This window comes from Triturus cristatus, chromosome 9 (assembly GCF_964204655.1).
Source record: "Triturus cristatus chromosome 9, aTriCri1.1, whole genome shotgun sequence".
NCBI lineage: Eukaryota > Metazoa > Chordata > Amphibia > Caudata > Salamandridae > Triturus > Triturus cristatus.
The window spans coordinates 39,833,143-39,853,842 of NC_140592.1; the positions used below are offsets into that span (position 1 = coordinate 39,833,143).

Here is a 20,700-nt window from a genome sequence, read left to right on the forward strand (position 1 = left end):
TCTACACCCTCATGCTTGAAGATTGAGCCGTGGCAGTTGACTGCATTTGATCTGCCACTGCTGCCAGGCCCGGTCTATGAAGCCCATTTATGCCAGGCACTGGCACAAATTTGGGGCTAGTTGGAATTCACAAAACAGACCGTTTGCAAGCCATATTGCCTGATGTTTTATTGTTTCTTTTGTCTTTGACCCAGCAAGGTCTTGCAGTGGAAACTATTAAAGTTTTTTTGGTCGCCCTTTTGACAGTTTTGCGTTTGATGGACCAGCCATCCATGTTTGTACCCTTTCGTACCATGTTTTATTGAAGGTTTGACACTACATGTTCCTTCTCAAACACTTTGTTATGCCACAGTGGAATGTAGTCCTGTCAATCCCCATGAGCACCCCCTTTGAGCCAATGCACCGCTGGTCATTGTTGCCCGACTTTCAAAACTGTCTTCCTCACTGCAATCTCTTCTGCTCATCTTGAGTATGCGCCATAATATTTTGGTGTAGCCACCCTTTACTACCTTTTTCCTGGACAAACTAGTGTTGAAGACTCAGTGGAACTTTTTTACCAAAACGCTCCACTCCTTTTCACTTTGGGACTCCTCACCGTCCCAATGTTCTTTGCTCTGCCTCCTCCCTCGAAAGAGGAGGATAAACTCCAACTGGACCCCAAAGAGTCTTAAGCTTTTACATTGATCACACCAAAGACCATCAGGTGGACGATCAGCTTTGTAGGGCTCTCGGACGCCTTGATAGCCAAATCCAACAGGAAGGGCATTTCGCACAATCGGTCCTGCAGGAGCTTTGGTCTGAGCCCACTACAGACCCTCCACTTTAGGAGGTACTGCTTTGCTTTCTATTCTAAAGGTGAGTAATCTGTGGATAGAAATATCCACCAGAAGGTCAAGCGACTTACCTTTGTTAATGCTCTTTATGGTGGATACTGTAGGAAGCTGGCTCTGCATATGATATTGCCACTAGGTGGTAATACCGTGCACAGAGTCCAGGGGGTCCCCAAAGGTGTACAGGGCTCAATGTATAAAACAAAGTACTCTATTGGTGGTAGTGTAGGCGAGCAGCCTTGAGCCTAACACAGAGGAGTGTAAGACCTTTATTGCACTACAGTGATCAATAATGGACACACGACTCAAGAGGGAGATCCAGGTCAATTTGATAAAACTATACTTTGTTTATACTCAGATCTTCGTAATAAGGTAAGTACGTTTTTAATTAAAAATACTTTTCACATTATAAAAATAAACACTGGGTTAACCAGGTGAGTTAAAACTTACAATTTCAGTCTTCGGAGCCAAGAGTCAACAAGATCCAAGAGTCTGGTATGTACCAAGACTGCACCACCAGGGGCAGCCGGGCACAGAGTTTGACCAAATGCTTTCCAATAGAGCAGGGGGTGCCTGGAGCCACACTGTTTGGAGATAAGTAAATCTGTTACAGGGGCCAAGCTTTGGAGGTTAGCACAAGCACAGGGGGGGACCGCAAAGCCGCACCAAACATACAACACCAGCGGCACAGGGGTGGCCTGGTGCAGGGTGCAAATTAGATGTCGGGTGCCCAGTGCTTTTTTGAGGATTTTCCTGCATGCAAAGAGGCTGCAGGCGTGGGACCGGCAGTTGCAAGATGAAGACCAACAACTGCAGAGTTAAATTGGGTTGTAGGGGCACAGTCTGTTCCGCTCACCAGGGGCTTGGGGTGCCTTTGGACGTCTGAATCGTCTAGCCTGACCCTGTCACGGTGAGGCAGAGCCTGTGGATTCACGCTGCAGGCGCCGTAGTGGAGTGCAGGAGAGGTCAGGATTGCCGGACATGAGGTCAGGTTTGCGGGACATGAGGTCAGGATTGCCGGGGAGACTTCACTACACAGGTGAGCCACTTGGGTGTCTGGTGCAGAGTGGGCTGGAGACACAAATCCACCGGGATCTGGAATCTTTGGAGTCTGTTTCTTCTGAACAGGTTCGCTGTCCAAGGGAGATTGGAGTCTTTATTGAAGGCAACTGTCCTCCCAGGGGGTTTGGAGGTTGTGCTGCAAGATGGATCGAAGTTCAGTCAAAGCTGGAGACGGCTGGTAGGACTGGGGCCAAGGAAGTTGTCATCTGGCTTCTGCAGCAGGGGGTCTTCTTTCTCCTTAGGTTGTCGCAGATCTGGGACCAGGTCTGGTGAGCCAAATATACAAACTTTAGGAGGCAGGTTTGGGGAGTAGCATGTAGGGCCAATGGGAACCAGGTGACGGATCGCTCTATAGCACCGGAGATGGGGGGCCTGCCTGCTGCTTTGGTTTCCCCACACCCGCCGAACGAAGATTACCAGTAAGTTCTATGACTTAGGGTTGATCATGGCCAAGAGGGAACTGACTATGCATTGGAAAACGCGAGCGGGTCCTAGCTTTTTGAGGTGGAGGACGGCGTTTGCGAGATGGGCAGGTGCAGAGGGCACTCTCCGGTTGCAATTAGCCCTTCGGAGGGATGATGAAAAGGCACTAGCGACGGCCCGAGCTTGGGAGGCGCTGGTGGTGGAACTTCAGGGGCTGATGTCCGATGTGGGCGGAGAAGGGAGCACCTCTGATCGACAAGAGGAAGCGGCGAGAGGGGAGTAGGCAGGGGGCCTGGGTGAGGACTGGACGCATACAGCGTGGGTCGACATGGGGGAGGCCCGAGTCGCCTAGGGAAGGTTGAGCACCCGTACACGATTCATAGTAATGAGGGGGGCGCGTCAGGAAGGAGGTAGGCAGAGGGGGGCACACTGACATGGGGGGGCGGGAGGGAGAGGGAGGGGGGGCTTCACGCGGGAAGGGTGACTTTTCTTCTGCATACTTGGGGGCAATGCTGAATGTAAAAGATTACTTTGGAGGGGGGGGGGTGGGCTGTTGGGAACTGTACTGAGTTGTTGGTACGAAAACAATAAAAAAATGTTTTATAAAAAAAAAAAAATGTAGGGCCAATGGGCACCTTGCCTGGGGTGACTCAACCTTTTATTATGCCACCCTCCTGTGCACACCTGTCTTTTTTAGGTCAAGGCTAAGACCGCACATGCGCTGTCTGCAAGACCTGTTGTGTCCTATTCTATTACTTGTGGCACACCCAGCGATTCTGATTGGCTGTCTCAATCAGAAATGCATCTGTTCGAGGCATACGAGCTGCAGATTACACACTTTTGCATAGATCGCCATCTGGTGTTGGGCCCGGATGTTTGCAGTTTGTTTTTCCTCTTGGAAAGTCTTTGGGAGTCACGAGGTCGGTGACTCCTCCCTTGGTCCGTATTGCGCATGGGCTTCGGCTCCATCCTCAGATTGTTTTTTCCGCCATCGGGCTCGGATGTAATACTTCGCGCTCCGGTTCCGAACATTTCCAGTTCGACGATCGAAGCGGAATCCTCGCTCTTCGCGGTATTGTTCAGATCCTGATCTCCCCAATCACCTTTTCTTCGACACACCTTCGATTCCAGTCGGCGGCGGCGGCCTTCGGGCCTATCCAAGCTCCGGTCCCGGCTGATGGAAAGAACTCCATTCAAGAAGTGCCCTCGATGTGGGTCCAAATTCCCCCACACCGATCTTCATGAGGTGTGCAACCTCTGCCTCTCCCCTGAACACGAGGCTTGAGACTGTCCCGCCTGCAAGTCTTTTAGATCCAAAAAGTCTATTCGAGATCGAAGGGCCAGACGAAACATGGCGCACTCCTCGACCTCCGTTCCAGTTGACATCTTCGGGGACGACGTCGAAGCTCCGGGACAGCAGCACACCGAAGAGGACCTCGTCAGTGCTTCCGAAGCAGACGACTCGGATGTGGAGGACATCACCCCGGCGCAGAGGGTCGTGAGTAAAATACCCGCGCAGACCCCCAAAAAGGCTTCGGTCACGCCTTCACCTCCGAGCCTAGGCAAGACCAAAGACACTGCTTCCATCACCCCACCTTCGGGCCCGGTGAAGAAGCCTAATAAGCCTTCCGGCGGCTCGGGCTCGTGCCAGGCAGCCAGCGGTGCCGATAAACACACTTCAGCACCGAAGAAGAGATCGACCTCTACTTCGACACCAAGTTCCACAGCAAAGCCCTCGGTGTCGAAACCCAGCCTCTCGGTACCGTCCAAACATCCTCAGGCCCTCGGCACCGACACTCCCGCGCCGAAGCCTGCCTCGGCGCCAACCAAAAAATCGGAGGTTCCAAAAAAGCACGGCACGGACATGCCTAAAAAGCCATCGGCCCCGAAACCTTCGGCGCCGACCGAACAGCCATTGTCTCAAGAACTGTTTACACCAGATCCTTTGCAAAAGACACTTACCAAGGATCCAAAAACTGGACATTTGGCACTTTCTTCTAAAAAGAGACATTTGGACAAACCAGCTCCGCCTCCACCTCCAAAGAGGAATGACTGTGCTACCTCCCCTTTCAGAGTGCCTTCCCCACGTCCTCCACCCTCTCCACCTCTGCCTTCTCCACCCCTGCCTCATCGCTCTCCGACCCCGTCTCCAGACCATGATGATCAGGGGGACCCATACTACGATCCAGTAGATGTGCCACAAGACCCCACCCCTACAGGATCCCCAGACCTATGAGACGATTATAATAATCCAGACATTCCAGATGTCCCACAAGATGACCTTTATCCATCCAGGCCATCTCCACCAGAAGACTCATTAGGTTTTCACCACCTACTTCAGAGGGCGGCACATTATCACGGGGTAGAGCTACACACTGACCCGGTAGAGGAAGATTTCCTCCTCGGCACCTTTAATACCGCACATAGGTCTACTTCTATACTACCTATGCTCAAAGGGGTAAAAAAAACATGTGCCAGAGGTTTTTAAAGACCCAGTCAGGGCTAGGATCCTAAACCAACGCATAGAGAAAGTATAAAGCTGCCCCCACAGATCCTGCCTACATCAAAGGGTCAGCGCCACTGGATTCCCTAGTGGTATCCACTGCACGGAAGAGGTCAAATTCCCAGGCGTCCGGCGAAGCACCACCGCCTGACAAAGAGTCAAAGCTACTGGACGCGTCAGGAAAACTAACTGCGTCACAGGCAGCCAATATATGGCGTATCGCCAACACTCAAGCGCTATTGGCCAGATACGACAGAGCGCATTATGATGAACTAGAAACCATCATGCACCATCTCCCAGAAAAATACAGAAATAGGGCCAATTAATTAAATCAAGAGGGTAAGACCATAACTAACACCTCTATACGCTGTGCCTTAGACGCAGCAGACACAGCCTCCAGGGCCATTAACACTAGTGTCCTCCTCCGTCGCCATGCTTGGCTGAGAGTTTCAGGCTTTAAACCTGAGGTACAGGCCTCCATATTAAAGCATCCATTTGATCAAGAACATCTATTCGGTCCAAAGGTAGATGAGGCCCTCGAGGATGAAGAAAGACACAGATACGGCGAAATCTATGGGAGCCCTACAGTCACACCCTCCTAGGCGCTCCTTTCGCCGCTCTTCCTTTCGGAGCACGGGCAGAGGCTACTCCTCAGCGCGTCCACGTCCTACAAATCCCCTGCTCAATCCACCTTCACAAGGGGTTATCAAAGAGGCGGCTATAGAGGCAATAACAATAAAGGCAGAGGCAAAACAAATACCGCCCGCTCTGCCACACCGCCTACCCAATGACTTTCCCCTGCTCACTCCGGTCGGGGGCAGACTACAAAATTTCCTTCACGTCTGGGAGTCCATCACATCAGACAGATGGGTGACCCAAATTATTCGTTCAGGGTACTGCCTAGAATTGACATCTACCCCCCCCCCCCTCCCAACATTCCACCCAGGCAACGCCCAATGTCACAAGAACATTCCACGTTACTAAAACAGAAGGTAATCTCCCTCCTACAAAAAGAGTCGATAGAACATGTCCCTGCCAATCAGCAAAATTTAGGGGTCTACTCCCTATATTTTCTGATGCCAAAAAGAGACGAGACTCTACGACCTATCTTAGATCTCCGGCCTCTAAACACATACATACATTCGGACCATTTTCACATGGTAACACTTCAGCAGGTACTTCCGCTCCTCTCCCAGAAATACTTTCTCACCACACTGGACTTGAAAGACGCATACTTTCACATTCCGGTACACCATGCCCACAGAAAGTACCTCAGATTTGTAGTGGACGGGCAACACTACCAGTTCAAGGTGCTCCCATTCGGGGTCACAACAGCACCAAGGGTATTCACCAAGTGCCTAGCGGTAGTGGCGGCACACCTCAGAAGACAGCACATTCACATCTTCCCATATTTGGACGACTCGCTGATAAAAGCCGCGTCCTACAACCAATGTGTACACCACACCGCCACTACAATCCAACTACTTCACCAACTAGGCTTCACGGTGAAGCACCAAAAGTCCCAGCTAACACCATCCCACATAAAGCAATACCTCGGTGCCACTATAGACACCTCAAAAGCCATAGCCTACCCCAATCCGGCCAGGATTGCAAGCATTCAGGCTTTGCGTCAAAAATTCATACTTCAACACTCCCTCCCAGCAAGAGTGTTTATGCAACTGATAGGGATGATGCCCTCTTGCATTTTCATAGTGCCTCACGCAAGACTCCAGATGCGTCCACTCCAAGAGTGCTTAGCGCGCCAATGGAACCAGGCCCAGGGGCAACTGACAGATCTGGTGTTGGTAGACGGTCGCACCCATCGCTCTCTGCAGTGGTGGAACACCACCAATCTTTCCAGAGGTCGACCGTTCCTGGACCCGGTTCCCCAGATAGTACTAACAGACGCATCGCTCTCTGGCTGGGGAGCTCATCTATTACACCTCACAGTGCAGGGCACATGGACGCCGCAACAAAAGTTACTCCACATCAACCATCTGGAGTTACTGACAATCTTTCTAGCCCTAATATCCTTTCACACTCACATTTTAGGCAAGGCAGTCCTTATTCGCACGGACAACATGACTGCCATGTACTACATTCAAAAACAAGGCGGCACACAATCTCCACAGCTCTCAACTAGCACAGAGCATATGGAGATGGGCAATTCCACACAAAATCTTTCTCCTAGCCCAACATGTCCCAGGAGTCCAAAACACCATGGCAGATCTGCTCAGCAGACAGACGCAGCAGATCCACGAGTGGGAACTTCACCCGCAGGTTCTTCACCCGTTCTTTCAGATGTGGGGGCATCCACACATAGACCTCTTCGCCACCCACGAAAACAAAAAATGCCCAAGCTTCGCCGCCAGATACCCACACCCATTGTCCAAAGGCAATGCGATATGGATGAACTGGTCAGGCAAATTTGCGTACACCTTTCCACCTCTCCCACTAATTCCATTAGTGGTGCGAAAGCTACAACAGCACTCCCTCACACTAATCCTAGTAGCTCCAACATGGGCCAGACAACCGTGGTACACCACGCTGCTGGAACTCTCGGTAGTGCCACACCAAAAGTTACACCTCTCACCATGCCTCCTAACCCAGAACCATGGAGAGATCAGACACCCGGACCCAGCTCAGCTCAACCTTCGCGATCTGACTCCTGAGATCCTAGAATTCGGATACCTTAACCTTCCTCCTGACTGTATGAACGTCATCAGAGAAGCTAGACGCCCTACCACTAGAGCCTGCTACGCTGCCAAGTGGAAAAGATTTGTTGTTTATTACCATAACACAATCAACCCTCTAGACGTATCTACTTACTCCATCTACAAAGGTGTAACCTAGCATATACATCCATCCGGCTACACCTCGCAGCAATTGCCGCCTACTTACAAAACAGACAGCACCTATCACTTTTCAGAGTGCCTGCCATTAAAGCCTTCATGGAGGGCCTCAAACGAATAATTACCCCCAGGGTACCACCCTCACCTGTGTGGAACTTAAACATAGTTCTCACAAGACTAATGGGACCGCCTTTCGAACCTTTGCATAAATGTGAACTGCAATTTCTCACATGGAAAACAGCTTTCCTTGTAGCCATCACTTCCCTTAGAAGGGTCAGTCAGATACAAGCACTTACTATACAAGAACCTTTTTCTCCAAATGCACCCGAACAAGGTTGTCCTCCGTACCAACCCAAAATTCCTCCCAAAGTCATTTCCCCCTCTCATCTAAACCAATCGGTAGAATTACCGTTTTTTTTTTCTCGCAACCTCAAACTGTTGCAGAAAGGGCTCTACACACACTGGATGTTAAAAGGGCCTTGCTTTACTATATCCAAAGAACACAACCTTTCAGAAAGACAAAACAACTGTTTGTCTCTTTCTCTCCACCACATAAAGGCAACCCCATCTCTAAATCAGGGATAGCTAGGTGGATTGTAAAATGCATACAGATTTGCTACCACTAGGCAAAACGCACGCTATCTGTTCCCCCCCTAAAGCCCACTCTACACGAAAGATAGGGGCTTCTATGGCTTTTCTAGGGAACATCCCATTAGATGATATCTGCAAAGCAGCTACATGGTCAACACCGCACACTTTTACTAAACATTACTGTGTAGATGTGCAAACCAAGCAACAAGCTAGTGTGGGCCAGGCTGTACTAAAAACACTATTTCAAACCACTGCAACAGATACCGGTGGTCGCCGCTAGGGTTGGGAACTGCTATATAGTCTATGCAAAAGTGTGTAATCTGCAGCTCATATGCCTCGAACGGAATATGCTACTTACCAGTATGCATCTGTTCTTGGCATGTAGAGCTGCAGATCTACACACGCCCACCCGCCTCCCCGGCTACCTGTATCTGTTCCAGTCTACCTTATTTAGATACAACACACATGGGTTTCTTCACTGTTATTACTACGCTCCATCTTTCCCTGTTGGCGAAGAACAATCTGAGGATTGAGCCGAAGCCCATGCGCAATACGATCCAAGGGAGGAGTCACCGACCTCGTGACTTCCAAAGACTTTCCAAGAGGAAAAACAAACTGCAAACATCCGGGCCCAACACCAGATGGCGATCTATGCAAAAGTGTGTTGATCTGCAGCTCTACATGCCAAGAACAGATGCATACTGGCAAGTAGCATATTCCTTATTATTGCTGCATTTCAGTAACAGTCCCTCCTTTGTGGCCTTAGCTCTGCTTCTGGCGATTTAACTCAGAGCATTTTGTTTAGCCAGTGCCCAGTCATGCCCCGTGGATTTTTTTTGTTTCACTGCTACTTTCTCTTTCCGCTCTCTCCTTGCAGCAGGCAGTTAACTTAATATCCCAGTGCAGTTCTCACAACACCACCTCCCACCCCTTGCAGCTAGTTATTTGCACTGTTATTGTTTTCTAATCGCGCCACCCCCGCCCCATGCTGTTTGTACGGCACTGCCCACAACATATCCATGGAGCCTCTGGCAGTAAAATGCCACCACCCGCGGCTTTATGTAACGCACCTTAGCTTGCAGCAACTTTTAATCCGTTCACCCCCCTCCGATATGTGCAGTGTAAGGTGGTGCAGGCCGGAATGACCGAAGGCGCTCCCATAGCACTGTTTCCCCTAACATATGCCAGCTTATGGTAAGGCTGGGCTTCCTCGCCATTTATATTATAGACATAATGTAATCTTTTAACAATTGAAAGAGTGTTACTGTTGAAGCCTGTCGCGATGGTAGTCTTTTGACTCTTCCTACCTGTTCCATCATGGCGGCCATCCGATAGGACTGTTTGTTCTTTAAATCATTAGTCCTCCATTCTTTTCCATGCCCTTCCCCTCTGCAATTGCGGCATCACGTGATCGGCATCTTTGCATTGCAGGTTTGCCGTTCTCTGTGGCGTGTTCCGCCACAACACCCTCTTTTTCCAACTCCACTCATGCCCCTATGTTGCTTCTTTACCATGCCCCTGTGTTCGTCTCCACGCATTCAGCAGGCTATCAGGCACAGTTACAGGCAAAGAAAAGATTCCCTGCGCATTACCTGGAAAGAAATAACAGCCCATGCCCAAGTCAAAATAAACGCACCTCTGCCGTGTTAAAAGCTTGCAATGCAGCCCGAGCGGAAGAGCTTATGGTGGTCCGTATTGCGTTGATATGATCTCTTGGTGAGCGGCAGTAATATGCAGTGGTACCATGCATTGTGTGCGCACAGGACCGAGCCGCACTGCCTTCTGTACACCTGCCATCAGACAAGCCCCAAACCTGCCCATCCCCATAACCCCATAGTGTTCCCCATTCCTTGTTCTCTGTGTGGATAGTTTGCATCCCTGTCCACTTTTCGAAATATAAGCAACTATATCCGGAGTGCAGGGAAAGCACAACGCTCAAAGACAGACTACAATGCTATGCAGCTGGGGCCGACACAGGCAACCCAATACTACTCTAATCTGCCCCCAAATAACTTGTCCCATATTTAAGAATGCCCCGCTTACCAAGTGGCAAAGTATGAGGTGCTGCTCAGTTTCTGAACACGCTCAAACTTCTACAGGGTTTGCTTTTGCTTTTTAATTTAACTCTTGTATGCACCTGCAGGTAGAGGGTTGGCGGCTAATCCACTGCCCCGAGATCTTAATATTTAATTAGCTTACTAACCAGCAGCAAATAAAACAAGCTTTTACAATGCACTAAGTCTCGCATTTGCGAGTGTTTACGCTATTAGCATTGTAAACGACAATGCCTTTTATTTATGTTTAAAAACCAAAACATAAATAAAAGGCATTGTCACTTACAATGCCAATAGCTCAAACTCGCGTAAAGACGAGACCTATTGCATTGCAAATGCTTGTTTTATTTTCTCGACGGATTTCCTGCACAAAGTGGGGATGTAAACCAGGAGGTGCCATCTATTGCTAGCAGCAGAGGCTGGGTGCTGCATTACAAAGGCAGAAGGCCTTTGGAACTCCCTTCTTTGAGCACTGTCCCATCCTGGTGGAGGAGATGCGAGTACTCTGCTCAGGATGTGCATTATTTCTGGTCCCAGAGAGCAGAGGCTTTCTACCAAGGGGTCCAGAAACATGTTTGGTGGTGGCTGGATGCCTACAGCTGGCCAGAGACCACACCGGGGTTGGTAGGGATTCAGGGGGCCCTCAGGGTACATGGTACAATAAATCCCACACTGGCATCAGTGTGGGTTTATTGAAAAGAGTAGTTGGGTACAAAACATTCCTGTATTTACTGTAGCCATTCTGATTCTGTGGGACTCGAGTTGTCGAATTCTCAGCTCATGTACTCTCTATGGCTTCACTGGCACTTACAATATTGGGAAAGGGTTCCCAATATTGTAGGGGCATATCTGCTCATGCAAATATGCCCTCACCTGTAGTATAGTGCACCCTGCCTTAGGGCTGTGAGGCTTGCTAGAAGGGTAACTTACCTATGCTGCCAGGCAGTGTTAGCTGGCATGGCACCCAGACAGGGTGCCATGTCAACTGCTGGGTGCCATGCCAACTTTTTCGTTTTTTCCCCTCACAGGGGCATGCAGGTTGCAAGGCAGTGGCATGGTCTCAGTGAGGGTGGTTCCAGTAGACCCTCTTCAGCTCTCAGGCTCTCAGTTATGAGGGACTTACAGGGGAAGAAGTAGTTTGTTTTAGGGAAGGAGCACTGGCACAGGGGAGCTGATTGGCAGTAAACCTGTGCACTACAGTTGAATCCACTTCAAAACCAGGCAAAAATTGGGAGGCTAACCATGCAAAAGAGGCACTTTCTCACAAATACTCTAGCAGATTCCTCACTGTGCTCCCCCCTCCCCAGTTCTGTGAAGTGGTCTCTTCTAACCATCTATAAAGCTTCTAATTTGAGGTATGCACAATACCACCACAGATTGCGTTGTGCTCTGCGTCCAAGGGCGCAGAAAGACTTGAGCAATAAACTGATGTCAGCACATAGGGGGTGGTGCTTGTATGTTGGTTCGCTCAGTATCTTCTGGGATTAAACAAAATTAGCACATAGTCACACTGTGAGATCTGGCAGCATGCGAGAACACGAGTATGAAACCCTCTGGATCCAGTCTGGCACCTGGGGAGTATTTTACAGTTGTGGAATCTGCGGATAGAGTATCCCCCAGAAAGAGTGTTACCAAAGGTAGGTAATATGGTCCTCTAGATTAGAAGAGTTGTACGCTGCAAATAAAGTGACATGCCTGTGACAGTGGGTTTGCTGCTTGAAGTTCTTCTGGATATATTTGACCCTCCCGCCTCCCCAGTAAAGGAGAATCGTGCAGAAAACATCTAAATTTAAGGTTACAATGGGGGGCATTGTGGGAATAAGTTTTTAAGTCGCAGTGAGTCATATGGACTCCACCTTTGTCAATGTATACCATGAAAATAAAGACTTCTGGTCCCAGCAACTAGATAGCGGAATAATGCTCAGCATGTGAATCTAGAACTCCAACTTGCAAAACCATTTTTACAGGTAAGTTACTTGTTTCTTATTCAAACGTCAGCGACTTCCCTCAGCTGAGGACAGAATGCCTCCATCCGGCTCAATCACCATTCTAAATTCAGTTGGGAGGCCGGCCTAGCGGAGTACTCCCAAGAAATGACTCCAAGCACTGTAATTCAGATTACAGCAGAGTCGCTCCGGCACTATCTAGAGTAATTGCTGAAATACAATATACTAGCAGCTAGTATTTCCACATGGGGTTATTTCAGTAGACCAATCTACATGAAAGCAATGTACATAAAAAAAAAAAAAAACGATAGCAAGTTATTTTTGTCATGCTGTGTGCTAACGAAGCCATGTCCTCCGTACAGGATGCAACCGGCAAAGTGACAGAGCTGGAAGTGACCTGCACCAAATCTGATGCCTCCGCAAAACCAAAAGCCTTCATCCACTGGGTGTCTGATCCTTTGCCTTGTGAAGTTCGACTCTACGAAAGACTGTAAGCCTGGGCTGCAAGGGGTGGGGGGCTGGCTTCAGTGTGACAGATTGTGTTGGAAAGAATGTAAATTGTTATTTCACGGGTGAGGTGCTCAGTTCCTATAACTGGAGTTGCTTAGCTGGCAAGACAGATTGGCTGGAAACTCAAATCTCCAAGGAGAACTAATTTAAAAAAACTAGTTAGTGGGAATGGGATGTGCTCACTGCTGTCGGTGCAAAACACAGTGGGCCCGATTCACAGAACTAATCTGAGACACAATCCTAAACGTACTACTTTTGGTATTCACAGAATACACTGACTACTTTTGGTTAAACTTACTAATTTTAGTTAAACTTAAAACGTTTTTTTATTCACAGAAGGCATTTAGTAGTAGTACTACTACTAAATACCTTCTGTGAATACCAAAAGCAGTAAGTTTAGAATTTTGTCTCAGATTAGTTCTGTGAATCAGGCCCAGTGTAATTTACTGTGGTCTGAAGGCCACACACAGTTCCTGGACATGCCCACACATTGGATTGCATAAACATGTATGAATTTTAAACCCGTAGTCTGACTGTAATCCTCCCATTTAACTGGTCCAGTTGGTTTCTGTGTTCACCTTGGTCCAATTTTCTTTTGACAACTAAATGAAGTTGTCTGAGGCCTGAAAAGACATCCTGATCAAACAGGACTCCCAGTCTGATTCCTTGTGGGGCATCTGCTTCTTTGGTGGAATGTTTATATTCGCTCACCTACTAATTGTTGAACTGGATTCTTCAAAATTTATGAAGGGAGAATCTCTATTCAGATCCCTCAACATGGCCCTTCTTCAGAGTTGAAGAAGAGAAATCATTCAGATTGCAAACATATGTACCAACTAACTGCTTAAAGAGACACGATGATTAACTTTCAGTCCCACTGGCAAGGTTCCTACTTCCCCATGTATGTGAATGTCCGGAGCAGAACAGGCTGGCCCTCAGGCTCGCATTGAGCTTCTATAAGTAGATCAGCATAAATTATGACCTTACTATCTCTGCGTGAAAATCACTGGCCAAGCTCGTTTGATTGAAGAGCTACATCCTGGGAGAGATCCAAGGGCAGTAGGAAGTTCCTACAATTGATGATTAGCTGTCACTATAAGCCATATGACGCCTATTCCTCTTTATCAGTTCTTAATGCAACTAGGTTCTCACCACACCTTTGTTAGTCGTAACATTTTTATAGAACTTCAGTTTGTTTTGCAGACTTAACAGTACTTCAGTGTCAGTTTAAGTGCTGCAATGGTGGTCCAGATGTGACATTCAGGCTGTGGTAGTGGAGTGCCACCATCAAGGGCGTGGGATCCCAGAGCTCACTTCTAAGCCAAAGTGTGCTTTCTTGAAGTGGTCAATTTTTTGGGCTTTCTTGCTTTACCTGTAGACTGGGTTGTTTGTAAATCTGTGGGCTGGAAGTAATTCTCTGCAGAAGAAATGTTTGAATCTTTCTCTAGGCTGTTGGGTATAGGTAAATACCCCCCCCCCCCCCCCCTCTCTCTAGATGTATGAAAATATGCAGGGATGGCAAGACTGAGATGAGGTTCACGTGACCTTAATTCTATCAAGGTGTAGGAATCTCTCTTACTGGCCATACTTGATGCACCTCTCTCCTAGTCTGGAACCCTTATGAAGATGGCTCCGCCAACAATCCTCATTGGAGCCAAAGCGAAGCTGCAGGGACTTTTCGTAGGATAGAATACAATGGAGACCATTCTAAGAGTGGGCAAAAGAAACCCACTGTAAGAAGAAATAACCAGGTAACATTTGGAGATTGGGAGCCCTCTACAAATGAGGAGACTTGATATATCTGAGCATTTTTTAAGAAATGGGGCCTACAAAACACATTTAGGACATGGGATCCAGTGTGGAGAAGGCCATCTTGAGAAGGAGTCTTGTGGGATTTATAAATGATAGTGCAATGTGGGTAGTGTGGACGTGAAGGAGAACATTCTGAGATCACGGAGAAGCTAACCTAAGTATTTGGAAACCATTGATCAGCCTCCTCTGAATGTGAAGAATTGAAGCTTTTAGAATCTGACAGGGAGTCTTCTAGGAGTGCTGAGAAAAGGAGCCCTCTATTGATGATCAGGAGATGGAGAGGAGGCTTTGTGACTGTGGAGAAGGGGAGCCATGTACGAAAAGGGGACAGGGGAGATACACTTGGAATGGAAGTGGCGAGTTGACCTGCTATGAAGCCAGTAGAAGGGGAGGAGACTAGAAGCTCTTTAGTACTTTGACATTTTATCATGACACTTTTCACTTTAAAGGCTAGTCAAATGATGTGCAGTGGAAGATTTGTTTTCACTTTGTCATCGCAGCCTGTGGGTTCTGTTTGTAAACTGCTGCTGTGGTTTATTTCAGGTTCCTGCATAAGAATCCAGAGGATCCCTCGGAGGTTCCCGGTGGATTCCTGAGTGACCTTAACCCTGTGAGTAAGAACATGGGGTTTGTGTAGTGTGTACTTCTTGGAAGTGTGGCTTTATTTCTGGGGAAAGTCGTTAATCTTGCTGACCACGGCTTTCAATAAACATTGTTTCACAGTTTGTTGATGGAGACCACCAGGTTTAATCTTGAATCACACTGGACCTCCATTTCTCATGTGCAGACTTTTTGTTCTTGGTCTGTTGCTCTTGTGCTGCATGGGGAGTCAGAGTTCTGGAAATAATGGTGTTTGAGGCCTTAAACTTTCCTCCTGTCCACATTAACATATATTAAGAGGAGCTGTTATTCCAGCTCTCCAGATTTCATTATTTTTGACTCTTGGAAGATGAATGCCATCTGCTTTAGTTAAAACTTGTGACCTGTGGGTTGCAACCAGAATTTAGCAGAATGCAGCTACCTCACCAGGCTAGCTTCCCCCCAGCTCTTGAACTGGCATTGCATCCATCACACGTCATTCTCTTGTTTTACTTCCAGCAATCTATGCAGATTATACACAATGCATTGGTGGACCAGTCTGTGAAGAATGCCAAAGTCCTGGATAGCTTCCAGTTTGAACGTCTCGGATATTTCTCTGTGGACCCAGACAGCACTGAGGGGAAGGTGAGACACTTCATTTTTTTTAATTTTTATTCAATGCTTTGTTTTACGTTGCTGAAGTTCTAGGACGAGTGAACTCTTCTGTTGAAATGCCCAACGATGCATAGATATTGATCTCCAATACAATTGATATCCAATATTGATGAAAAGGCCTATCATGTCTGCATTATTCACATCCTACTGCAGCGACTCCAACTCTGTTTACTTGGATTACTTTTATTACCTTGTTTGTTTCTGCAGCTGTGGCCTTGGCCCTCACTGATATCAGTGAAACAGATGGATAGTAGATGGCATAGAAGTGGGTCTTTCATGACATGTTCCACTGTATGCCCAGAATCCTTAAATTGGAACAGAAAATGTGTTTTAGATTAATGCATTAAAAAAAAAAACACTTTTTAACAACTAGAGTGGTTTTGGTGTCTATTACACCTTTTTCTTTGTTCATTTACTTTTAGAACTTATGCGGTGAACACTTAACTCATGTCATAGAGAAAAACAATAAGTATAAAAATTCAACAAAACCTCAATAGCACACTTGACATTTGACGAGTATGTAAAAGGCCCAACCCCCCGTTGTTTAAACACAATCCTTTTAAAGCATTGTTTTTGTCCCCAAAAAAGCCTTAATACCTACAGGCAAACTGACCTTAGCCACGTTAGGGCTGGGCTAATTTGTGCTAAGGGAGCATTTCACCTCCCTCGCATGAGAAACCATTTGAGAGGTGGGGGCCACAAAGTTCCTCACCAAGTTTTCTTTCATATTGCTGCAATAGATTTCCACCAAAAGGTGCACTTCACGCAAGCAGAATAGACTAGATTGGGAGATCCTGGGAGACGTTACTTCCTGGGCAATGTTTGGTTAAGTAAGCGTGAGCATCTTTAGACATTCTTTCTAATGTACATTGAGGCCAAAAACACTACAAAATATAGCAGTATTGTACAACAAGGCATATGCCAGGCCTGATCACTGTTCCCTGTATATGTTTTCATTTACAGAAAGACAGTAGGACTCTGTCAAAAGGTAGAATATGCTGCTCGCGGGTTGCATTTTGACTGCACTTTTGAGTTCAGGGCCTTTAAGGGGACGTGCCAGTTTATTCTCTAGACCTCATCTCATCTGAACCAAACTTGATGCACCGCCTACAGTGTACCTGAAGTCTGCCAACTATGAGCACGGCAAATAAGGGAGAGCAATACCCTTTGTAAAGGTCTTTATTCTACGTGACACCATCTTTCCAACTTCTGTTGTGAACCTATTACTCAGTTTTTCAATTGTATGTTGGTTATGACTTCTGATTCATTGATTGGGCCCCAACTAGTAACCTCCTCCCACCCCCGCACGTCCCCCCCCAAACGCAGCTTTCCATTGATATACAGTGGGTTTGACAAACCTTGCCATGCCTGTTATTAGTGGCATTAATACATTTCCTTTTGAGCTTGAGTCACGGGCCACTAATGGTCACTAGTCCAGCAACCTCTTAATCCCATCGCAGAGGATACATATATTTGGGTGCAAGTGGCACTACAGATCCTGGGACACGAGGATCGTGGTGTCCACCTTGCTCTTTTCAAGGTCTCTGTGAAATGGCTCCCCAGCTTTTTCTCTTCTATTACAGGCAGGCTGTGTTTGACTTTGTTACAAAGTCAATATTCCTTTTACCTCTCACTGGACTCCATCATAGTTTCTTTGGTTGTTGGTGAGGATTGTAAAGCACAAAAGTGCTTCAGTCTCGGGAGGCATCTAGCCATCGCACACCCCATGACACTGATGCCCAAGCTTCTAGGATCACTCGGACACCGCCTTATTGGTAATACAGCATGAAAGAAGACACAATTACCTTTCAAACTCCATTGTGGCAAAAGAAACTCAATGAAGACTAAGACTTTATTTTTATTCAAGATTAGAGGATGGCACAAGTTCCTCTACTGTGCCAATACCATTGAGCCAGTGTGGCAGAGCCTGGTTCAGTAGTATTGACATTCTGCACTGGAGGTTTAAATATGTGTGTGCAGAGAATGTCATCGCACTAAGCTCCTTCATTCCCCTAGTTTGATCCTACTGGCCTGTGTGGCCGAAGGAGATTGAACATTCAGAAGAAATGTCCTCCTGCAAGGATCTCCTAACAACGCCCAATAGAATGTGTGAGTGAGCTTTATAGGTACATGTTGCGGGCTCTCAAGCAAATTTTTAGACGTAACATACGGTGACACAAGGTGGTTTAAACTATGTTTTCCGATGGTCCTGTAGTAGAGACCAGTCTGAAGTTGTGAAGTTATGCAGGAGCAATAGTTCTTTGTAGTACCAAACACCCACATAAAGTTAGCATTCTCCATGGACTATTGGGATCCTGGCAGCCAATCAGAATGCTCCTTTAATGCACTACAACTACCATTATAGGCCTACCCTGGAAGTATTCAGTGGTAGCTTCCTGCCCCTCTGACATGTCCTGCTTAGCTTTGGTTTCCTTCTTTGGCACCTCAGTCCTTTGAGTCAACATTTCCTCGTCCATGAGCGGTGAGTCGAGTACACCCCCGCAAGGGGACGAACATCCCCAGTACAGTTGAAGCGGCACAGCTCCGGCTTCTCTCTGCAGTGCAGACCTCTCCCCTTCCATCAACAAGGGGGAACGTGAGCCATAACCACAATTGAAAAGTAGGAGAAAATAAACCAGCCTTTATTTGTATTTCCTATTTGCCATTTTGGCGTACTTTACCTCCTAGTGAAGAAACAGGATGGGCCAGCCCAGCAAGAGTGTCTAGCAGTCATTGAGCCACAGCAGTGCTGCTACAGTGTTAGGAGTCCTACCTCCTTCTACAGTGAGGGATTCAACGATCAAGAGTGTATTGCTAATAGCCTTATTAACCTTATCTGCAAGGCAATACTTCTTTTAATTACCATCCCCTCCTTAAATATAGGAAATGAATGACGGCTGTTAATGCCAGCAGTTGGAGGCAGTAATGCGTATTTGTGCTACGGAGATCCAGTGGCCACCCAGCTCAATGTGCGCCTCAACACACAGACTGCTGTCATAGACTTCATAATTTCTACTGCACAAGATTACAGTGCCTAGAAGCCTCAAAACTGCAGTATTAAGTACTATTGAGAACATGTATTTCCACCCTCCCCCCCCCCCCCCCACCCCTATTAGAACTGATGTTAAAGGCGTTGGATGACTTGCAGTCGGTCTCAGTGGTCCATTAATCAGTCCAGAAGCGGATAGAGGATTGTTTCCAAAACACAGGGTTTGCAGTGGCAAGATCTGACAGGCCCCAATCACACCCGAATTGTAATGAAATGTCCTCTGTTTTGCTAACTGCCATGAACTCTTCTCATCTCTCTTCTCCTGGATCTTCCAACAGATGGTGTTCAACAGGACGGTGACGCTCAAAGAGGACCCTGGGAAAGTGTAGCATCAACCTCGTCTCACCGCCTCATCCGTTCTATTCCAGTCTACTCAGGAACCATTTGTACGAAGAAGTCTGAGACAGTATTACCAGTGGTTGGGACACGTCAACCGGTTTAATGCTCAACCATATGCCACACAATTGCCTTAAAGACTGTAACGTTAAATATGTGGTTTAAATTAAAAATCAGAAATAAATTGGCACACTATTTTCCTAAAAAAAAAAAAACCCTGTTAGTGTTGATTTTTGAACAGCATAGCACAGTGGTTTTCCATTGCTTGTGGAATGTAATGGCTGCTTGGGAACTCTGGCTTCCTTCTTGGATGCATCATGTATGTCTGAAGCGATTTAATGCAGTATGTCGTATACCTAGGCCCACACTTGTTATTTATCTGCACTAATGCAGCCTGCAACAACTACTTTGTAACCATTTTCACAGCCCATAAAAACCGGATGATTTGATCTGTACTTGACCACCACTTTGTGTTAGTTTTTTTGGTTTTAGGGTCGTGATGGCCAGTTGCCTGGCCTCCCTTGTGCAAGTGACTCCTGTTGAATTTGGTGAAACACCCGCCAATGGAAGTTTTTGACTAAGATGAAAGAGGTAAAGACAAAACTGATGACTGAAATGCTTAAATTGAGTTCCCCAAACGTTTAGTTCTTTGCTTTTTTTGCTCAGTCTATCACTGCAGACTGGCCAATCACATGTAACTCTGTGTGGCCCCAATCATGTAAACACTTGTAAACCCGGCTGGTATGTTTATTACGATTGTTTGCGAGTGTTGAATATCACCTAACATGCCCATTCTGTGCTACTAAGAGAACAAGATTGTTTTCTCAGCCTTCTATGACACAATGTTTGGCAGTTCTGTGTGTGGGAGTCTGACCGGGTGCATACCACAGCACTGCTGTATAGCCCTTTACCTTAAAGTATGGCTAAGACAGAAAGGGGTGCATCTTTGCATGGATTTTTTAGCACTATTTTTGTTTGAGACTTTTTGTGTGCTTTCATCACTTGATTAAGGAGGTGATGTAGGCAGATGGCTCCAATCATATGGGGTATTTGTCATTAGATTTCAGCCAGAATGTGATGCATTGGCCCTAATCAATCTATTTTGGGGAACAAGAAAGAAATAAGTTAGCCTCCGCAGGGAGCCTGAGAGCTTGGCTCCACCTTAGTTTGAGAACTGAAGTGGGGCATGGACCGGAGCAGAGCTTGCCCAGTCACCTCCAGGAACTGATCAATGTGATTGTCAGGCAAAAGAAGCGAGTGGTCTGCATCTATTGGAGCAATGAAGTCCGCTAACAAGACATGCATTGCATGCCTGACTTGAAGAACTTAAAAACTACCTCCCAGCAGTGAAGTCCTGAAGACAATGGAGCTGTGGACTATCAACGGCCTTCCCCGAGGAGTGCCTGGCACTGGGTCGAATCAGTGGATCTGTAGTCTTCTCTTGTGGTAAGCAGGTGCTTCGAGCAGGGCAGAGTTTC

The 20,700-nt window shown here is 47.1% G+C and overlaps 1 protein-coding gene across 1 annotated transcript in view; it reads left to right on the plus strand.

Moving 5' to 3' along the window:
- The window catches only part of QARS1 (glutaminyl-tRNA synthetase 1), a 296,102-nt gene extending 276,425 nt beyond the window's left edge, over window positions 1–19,677 (plus strand). The window contains exons 21-24 of the mRNA XM_085624343.1: window positions 12,624–12,751; window positions 15,127–15,193; window positions 15,682–15,807; window positions 19,165–19,677. Of these exons, the coding sequence (XP_085480469.1) occupies window positions 12,624–12,751; window positions 15,127–15,193; window positions 15,682–15,807; window positions 19,165–19,215 (372 nt within the window). The 3' untranslated portion in view covers window positions 19,216–19,677. The remainder of the gene's footprint in view (window positions 1–12,623; window positions 12,752–15,126; window positions 15,194–15,681; window positions 15,808–19,164) is intronic.
- Window positions 19,678–20,700: the final 1,023 nt, after the last annotated feature.